The following is an 8,396-nucleotide window of genomic DNA, read 5'->3' as shown; positions in this document are numbered from 1 at the left end:
ATTCAAAACATTCAAGAAACTGTGATGAAAAACTAAGCTAAACATGATGGCTAAACACACATATATATATATATATATATATATATATACACACACAATTAGATTGTGAGGATAAACTAGGTAAGAACATACAGCCACTGGTAACGTTATTTATTTTTTTGTGAAATGTCTATTAGCTCTCCATTTCTCTTTTTTTCCTCTATGGCAGTGCACACTGGTTCCTGTGTGCACAACTGTCGGCAACGTTCTGCAAAGTCGGACAGCTTCTGCCCTTTTTGAAACGTAGCACGCAATTTGTTGTACGCTGTGATGTCACAGGCCTCCAATTCAGCAATGACACACGTATCCACAATCGTTTTCCTGTCCACGCCGCACTTGTGGTAAGCCTCTGTTTTGGTTGATCCTTTTGACAGGTACCTCAGGACCTTTTTGTATCTTCCTATTACTTGCTCTGGTAAAAATACTGACAAAGAACAACATTTTGCTAGATTATAGTACATTATTAATAAAAACAATGTCTTCTTATAACACTAAAATCCATTAATCTTAACAAGTTTCTCCAAATATCATTATTTTGTAGTTATTCTGAAAGCATATAGGCAGACTCTACATGGGAGGAGCATATCATACAGTCCAGAAGATACTATATCAATGAATACATTTATAAATATAGATGTAATATAAATTTGTTTGCCAGTAAAGGCAGACTTCCTGAATTCTGAAGTGAGTGAGTGTAAAGCCATAGCCACCCATGCATATCTGAGGGCTTCTGAGTATAATAAATAATATGTAACAGCATAATATAGTTCTATACAAATTATTAAAATATACTGTTAATTTAGAATTGCGTTATACCATAAAATGTTTTGTACTGAGCCAATGTCCTATTGGTCACATATCTTCATGTTTGCAGGACAAGAGTTTACCAAACTTAAATTTTTGGAATGGAAGTGAATTAAGCACAAAAGAATTCATAAAAAGAATGCTGAAAGGCCACTGACCATACCTCTTTTGCTTTTTGCACTTTTCTGTGTTTTCTTTCCCTTTTTGTTCTTCTTGGTCTTGTGGGGTGACGAAGAAGAGTAAGACTCGGAGGAAGATGAGGACTGGGAGGAACTAGAAGGTGAGTCGTCTCTCTTGGTCTTCTTGCTTCCCTTTCTATACTTTTTCTTTTCTGATCGCACATGGTCCTCATCAGAAGAATCTGTGATGACAATAGACCTCTTAAGACTCTTTTGCTTCTTTAGTTGACAGGGCTGTAAAAATAAAGAATCATTTATAGTCATTTTTGTTAGTGTTGTGCAGTCAAACTATTCCTTAAGTCTCACACAGCCAGCTCAGTTAATGGAGTAGTGTACGGCATATGAGTTCATTTAGCTATGTTAAATAAAGGAGACATCTAAAATGTGCATTGCTGGGGAGGATAGGGAACAGTCTGAAAACCCATGGTGTAGAGCTTTTTACAATGGGCATTATTTCAAACCAGCTTTCCACAGATGGAAATAAAAAAAAGTTCGGAACAGAATTAAGAGTTTATACAGAGTACAAAGTTTTTTTCTTTTACACTAACATATTGTTTTTGTTTGTTTTTTTCCTAGCAAATGTTTGCCAAAAAAGTATACTAATAGGAAATTTACAAAGAGCTGCAGAGCTGGATCCATATTCGAAAACAGCAGGACCGCCTTTCAAAGCTGGATGACTTTTATTTACCGGTATGAATTACAGAAATGCACCTCACTGATTTTATAGAGAGCAGGTAATAATATATTTAAACAGTAACTACAGGAAATGTAAACGGACATTAATTTATGCATTGTAAATCAGTCAGGTAAGTTAACCGAGTGAGTTCAGTTCTTTGTCATAATGCTGTATTGTAATACTGATTTTTAATCAAAACAATTATTTATGAAATATTCACGCAATATAATACTTAATTCTCAATATATTGACTTAATTTTTATATTGCTACACCTTAATTGTTGTAACATTACCTTTTTCACACAAATTTGACTTTATCCACAAAATAGCAGATTTTATTCATCATATAGCTTCAACTTCATTCTCATAATCATAGACTTGTTTAATTTGAAGTGATTAAAACCCCTGTCATATTGGCAGCTTGAATAATTTACCTTAGAGCAAATATGTTTCTGCAAAGTTAAAACAAACATCATTGTGATAATGCAATGACCAATGTGAATCTTTTTACATACAATCTAGTTTCACTCTTGTTAACAGATATTGTCAAGGACTGAGATTACGACAGGTGGATATGATCCAGGATGGCATAGCCGGAAGCTCAGCAACACTGAGCAAAATGACAAAGAAGCTAAGAATGGTCTGTAAAAGAGCTTTGAGAAAGTACAAGAGAAAGACAGGACAGTTTGTGGGGGGCAGGACAGAGTTTGTCATTATAGATGAAAGCAACTTCCGTCACAAAAGAAAGGTATTTATTTTTAAGGCTATAATATCATTGCTGTAGTGCAACTTTACTTTCAAATCAAATGTACAAAAATAAACTGTTGAAAGGGTAAAACAAAGCAAGGAGCAGTGCAGTGACCAATGTGAATCGTTTTACATACAATCTATTTTCACTCTTGTTAACAGATATTGTCAAGGACTGAGATTACGACAGGTGGATATGATCCAGGATGGCATAGCCGGAAGCTCAGCAACACTGAGCAAAATGACAAAGAAGCTAAGAATGGTCTGTAAAAGAGCTTTGAGAAAGTACAAGAGAAAGACAGGACAGTTTGTGGGGGGCAGGACAGAGTTTGTCATTATAGATGAAAGCAACTTCCGTCACAAAAGAAAGGTATTTATTTTTAAGGCTATAATATCATGGCTGTAGTGCAACTTTACTTTCAAATCAAATGTACAAAAATAAACTGTCTGTTGAAAGGGTAAAACAAAGCAAGGAGCAGCATGATTGGAGCAACATATTTTAGCACAAACATTTGGCCCAAAAAATACAGAAACTCTTAAAGAAGACATCAGATGAAATTTTCACTTTCATAGACATTTTTTTTTTTTGCACCTAGTTAGGTTTCTGACGTATCTGCCACCTCGGAAAAGCTGAAAAGAAAACACGCAGCCAGTGGGCTTTCTGAGAATGAAACTGTGTCATCCAGTGAGCTTCAATCTGCAGCCAGTTTCTACATAGATAGCTAGCTATTTGAAGCCATATACAGAGTCCAAGGCAATTCACATGTCTTGTGTCGGCATGCCCCAAGAAAGAGAGGGGTGGGGGTGAGCAGTACCTCATTATCATTTAAAGAGAAATGCACCGAAACGGGTCACTGTGAACAGAGCTGTTTTTGACAAGGTAAAAAGGGAGTTTTTTTACATGAGCATTGAGGAAGTTTAACTAAAGTATCTTACAGACATTTCATGAAGACCCTAAAGAATAGGCCTGTCATGATAACAACTTTTTGCAGACCTGTACGCATTTTGCATCCAGTATGAATGAAACAGACATTACATGTGTTCATAGCACTAAATAATGGCCAATCTATAAAAATAATACTTCTCTCAAAATAAATTGAAGGTAGACATGTGATTGTCCATGTTTTTCTACAGTGTACAACAATGTACTGGAGTTTTACTTAAAGTATACTGGAGTTTGTTTTTTTTAAATAGCATTTAAAATGGCTAAAAAGAACTCTGTTGTGCCAAACCATCAGAACCAATCTGAAAACTGTGTTTAAAAAACTGAGGTATTTATTGAACCTTGGGCTAACTGTATTAGGGTTAATTGTTGCATTCCTACGGTTTACTCTAAAATACTGTATAACAGGAATATCACAAACTGAGTGCAGACCAGTCAGATGTCCGTATGCACAAAGGCACAGATCCCTAAACAAGACCATATCTGCAGATTAAACTTTTTTTGTTGAAGCATTTTTTAAATTTGAACTAGCGCTTCATGACTACACCACGTTATGTACGAGAAGCTGCAAAAGACACAGGCGCAAGTGGAATGTAAAAAACGTGACATTAATTTAAGTAAATATAATGGGCGATGTATTGCGTCACCAAAAATTATTGAGGTCATGTACATATATTGCGTGATATATAGATTATTGCGACAGGCCTACTAAAGAATCATTGAAACTTGTGGAAAATGTGTATACGATGTCCCCTTTAAGTCCTTCATCAGAAAGTTTTGCTTAAGTAAAAGTTATGCTAGCTATTCTAGACAGTTATTTAATTGAATGATTAAAAGACCAAACAAAGATATAAAAAGTATGGACACTGTAATGTTATATTGAATATTTAGTTTGTCATCAGAGACAGAAGTGTAATAGTGTTAATACAACACTTCTCACAGGGAAAGAAAAAGCAAGACACTTATTGAATGTTTTTTTTTTTTTAGTATAGACGAGGAAGAGCTGGCGAAACATGGAGAAGAAAAAAGTGGGTCTTTGGTATCTTGGCCATTAAGGGTGATAGAAGACGACCAATTTTGCGGCTTGTTGAAAAGCACTCAAGAAATCATCTGATTCCAGTGATAACAAGACGTTCGCCAGGGATCAACCATCTTGAGTGACGAATGGAAACCCTACAAGAGAGCTCTGACCACACTTGGATACACTCACTACACTGTGAATCATAGCAGGTGGTTTGTTGACCCAGTTCATTGAGGCCACACACAGAATATAGAACGAGCATGGTCAACATATAAAAACCAGGTCTGGAGGTTGAGAGGCAATATTGTGCAATTATGATTTTGACATTAGCCATCAAGGAGCTTCAAGTAATGCAGGAATAGGCTATATGACCCCGGTATCACCCCATATGGTATGGTATCACCCCCATTTTTTGCTTGAGTAAAAGTTATGCTAGCTATTCTAGACAGTTATTTAATTGAATGATTAAAAGACCAAACAAAGATATAAAAAGTATGGACACTGTAATGTTATATTGAATATTTAGTTTGTCATCAGAGACAGAAGTGTAATAGTGTTAATACAACACTTCTCACAGGGAAAGAAAAAGCAAGACACTTATTGAATGTTTTTTTTTTTTTAGTATAGACGAGGAAGAGCTGGCGAAACATGGAGAAGAAAAAAGTGGGTCTTTGGTATCTTGGCCATTAAGGGTGATAGAAGACGACCAATTTTGCGGCTTGTTGAAAAGCACTCAAGAAATCATCTGATTCCAGTGATAACAAGACGTTCGCCAGGGATCAACCATCTTGAGTGACGAATGGAAACCCTACAAGAGAGCTCTGACCACACTTGGATACACTCACTACACTGTGAATCATAGCAGGTGGTTTGTTGACCCAGTTCATGGAGGCCACACCCAGAATATAGAACGAGCATGGTCAACATATAAAAACCAGGTCTGGAGGTTGAGAGGCAATAGGACAGAAAAGCTGTTGAAGGAACACTTGACATGCATTGAGTGGACATACTGGCTTGGACACAGCCACCGTGATGGTCCTCTAGGACGTTTGTTAAAAGATATTAGAAGACAATACAGAGTTTAATATTTTGGAGTATGCTCAAAAATAAATTGCCAATACCTGTGTGAGTGAGCATTTGTGTGCTTGTGCATGTGCTTGTCTTTGTAGGAGATATTACTGTGGCTCAGTTTCTTATCGGTCATCACTGTGCCAAATTTAATTTTAGAATGTTAATTCGGACATATTTTGCACTGTGCTTTACACCCAGTTGTTCATTTTTTCCATTATGCAGTGTTTTCTTTTATGATTTTATGTAAAAGTTTCAGTGCTTATAATTAAAGAAAATGTTAGACCCAGTCACTGCAGTTCTTTTATGTTGTATATAGTTCTTGCAGGGTGACATGTTGGTGAGGGGTTAACATGTTTTTCACTTTAAAATAATGGTCCAGATCATATATCTGTATGGATAGGCTATATATAATATATATATATATATATATATATATATATACATTCATGCTTTGTTATTGTGTGGGGGGGGGGCTAATTGTTCACTTCATAGACGTTACTGTTGTGATAAGTAATTAATTGGTTATTCTTTATTAATTGGTCATAGTTCGCAAGTAGTTCTCAATGACGATATTTTTCTTTAGTAATTATCAAATACCTAATAAGGAACTACCTTTGTCCTAAATTAGCTATTACTTACTGCTTAGTTAATCTCGCTTCTCTATTAGTTAATAGTATTAAGTTAGGTGTTAATGTAGTACTACCTATTACTTCCTGCATAGTTACTTGTTAACAACGGACCATTATTCTCACGACCTGAGAACTGTCAGTTCCGTGAGGGTCAGATGAGGGCAGAACTCATAAAGTGTTTCAGAACAGGGAAGATAGAATTCAAAATAAAGGCAAAATTGCGTAAACCAAAGTTGAGACAAACCACTGTCAGTGTCCATTATTGTGTGCCATCCTGCACACACAAAGAAATCATGGTGCAGTGTTCATTGTGCCATGGTTGGTATCATCCCACCTGTTTAAACATACCCTCAAATGTCATTTTTGGTGAGGATGACTGGCACTGCCAAAATTCTAATGAAGCATAACTACTCAACCACCAATGACTATGTGGACTGAAAGATCTTCAATGATGAACATAAAATGTAAAAAAATTTCAGAAAATGTACATAGACGAGCAGCATTGTTATGTTTCTGGGTTTCTGTGACCTTTGTTTTGTCTTGTTCCTATTTCCTCTACTCCAACTGGATTTCCTCCACGTGTTTTTGTTTAATCCCTTCTGTTTACTCTCTTCATTGACAAGTTTTGTTCCTTGTGTACTGTAATTTAGATTTTTTTTTCTAAATCCTCTACATGCTTTGTCTTCTATTTTTACATGAACGTTTATTTAAATCTAACAATGGATATACAAAGTACAGATAGAACCGCATGTTTTATCACTGTACACGTTTTGTAGTACCCCAAAATCCAAAAGTAAAATGTATGACTTCTTATCCTTATTAGAAAAATAATGGGCTACTTAAAGGCATGTAAGGTTCAATAATGTGACATATCTCCAAAATGCTGCAGTAAAATGGTTTGATATGAAGTATGCATACTGTACGGGACATCCCCTATAGAAACTGACCAATACTTTTTTCTACTTATTTGAAATGAGGTCTTTATAGGTGTATAAAGTAAAATAATGACGCGTATCTCCAAAACGGTGCAGTAAAATGGTTTTAAATTAGGTGTGCATACTGTATGGGACGTCCCCTATGAGAACTTGCCATAACTTTTTTCTACTTATTTGAAATGAGGTCTTCATAGGTGTAGGAAGTAGAATAATGACATTTATCTCCAAAATGCAAATGGTTTGATATGACATATGCAAATTTTATGGGACGTCCCATATAAAACGGACTATTAGTATTTTCTACTTATTAAAAATTAGGTTTGTATATGTGTATAAAGTAGAATGATGACATATATCTCCAAAATGCTGCAGTACAAATGTTTCATATGAGGTATGCATAGAGTACCATTAGTTTTTTCTACTTATTAGAAATGAGGTTTTTACAGGCCTCTGAAGTCCAATAATGTGATGTATCTAAAACATGCTGAAAATGTACATCCCGTATAAGAACTGACCATTGTTTTTTTTCTACTTATTAGAAATTGGGTCTTTATAGCCCTCTAAAGCGCCTTATGGTCCCATATCTCAAAAACGCTGCAGTAAAATGGTTTCGTATGAGGTGTGCATATAATATGGGATGTCCCGTATAAGAACTGAACATTAATTTATCCTGCTTATTAGAAATGGGGTCTTTATAGCCCTCTAAAGCGCCATATGGTCCCATATCTCAAAAATGCTGCAGTAAAATGGTTTCAAATGAGGTCTGCATATAGTATGGGATGACCCATATAAGAGCTGACTATTGGGTTTTACTTATTAGAAATGGGGTCTTTATAGGCCTCTCAAGTGTAATAATGTGTCATATCTATGCCTATGCCTATGTCATGTCATAGGCCATCAAGCACATCTTACCCTCACATGATCCTCCTCCTGCCACCCATCCATCGAGGGCCGGCCAACAGCCTGCTCGTCGCTGTGGTCGCCCCCCCTGCGTCCTCCACTGCAGCTCTGTCCCGCGCTGAGACGACATCAAAACCGGCACGTCGAGCTCTACGCAGGAAGCTCCCCCCATGTCACAGGCTGGCGCTAAGTCCTCAAAGAAGACCTGCCTGACACGGGCAACCCAGAGACGAGGGGAACTGCTCTTTCTCAGGAGATGGTGGGAACAGCGCCACTCCTTCCCCCGGAGGAGGGCCGGGCGGAGAATCTTCTGGTTTGTTCTGTTCTGGTACCCATATTTTCACAAAAAGCGCAGTTTCCTTTACCTCCGGGTTATATGGCTCGTGGGTTGACAGCAGGGGTGTTTCTAATGGTTTTGGCTTTTCATCACTTTAATGTTTTTTCAGTGTTGT

The 8,396-nt window shown here is 36.7% G+C and overlaps 1 protein-coding gene across 1 annotated transcript; it reads left to right on the top strand.

Moving 5' to 3' along the window:
* The first annotated feature begins 1,727 nt into the window (after positions 1-1,727).
* LOC107678806 (uncharacterized) lies at positions 1,728-8,157 on the top strand. Its single transcript, XM_016474214.1, has 5 exons — positions 1,728-1,756; positions 2,239-2,446; positions 4,376-4,520; positions 5,175-5,460; positions 7,938-8,157. Exons 1-5 carry the CDS (start codon positions 1,728-1,730, stop codon positions 8,155-8,157), a joined length of 888 nt encoding a protein of 295 aa, XP_016329700.1.
* Positions 8,158-8,396: the final 239 nt, after the last annotated feature.

This window comes from Sinocyclocheilus anshuiensis, unplaced genomic scaffold (genome assembly GCF_001515605.1).
Source record: "Sinocyclocheilus anshuiensis isolate Anshui unplaced genomic scaffold, SAMN03320099.WGS_v1.1 scaffold2106, whole genome shotgun sequence".
Lineage (NCBI taxonomy): Eukaryota > Metazoa > Chordata > Actinopteri > Cypriniformes > Cyprinidae > Sinocyclocheilus > Sinocyclocheilus anshuiensis.
Note: the sequence above shows the minus strand (reverse complement) of the source record. Positions and strands in the feature narration are given on the sequence as shown.

Bases quoted from the DNA above. Each gene is read 5' to 3' on its own strand.
- LOC107678806 (XM_016474214.1), top strand. From the start codon at position 1,728: ATGCACCTCACTGATTTTATAGAGAGCAG. The intron at 2,447-4,375 runs GTATTTATTTTT...TTTTTTTTTTAG, and splicing joins ACTTCCGTCACAAAAGAAAG to TATAGACGAGGAAGAGCTGG. The intron at 5,461-7,937 runs GTTAAAAGATAT...GTCATGTCATAG, and splicing joins GATGGTCCTCTAGGACGTTT to GCCATCAAGCACATCTTACC.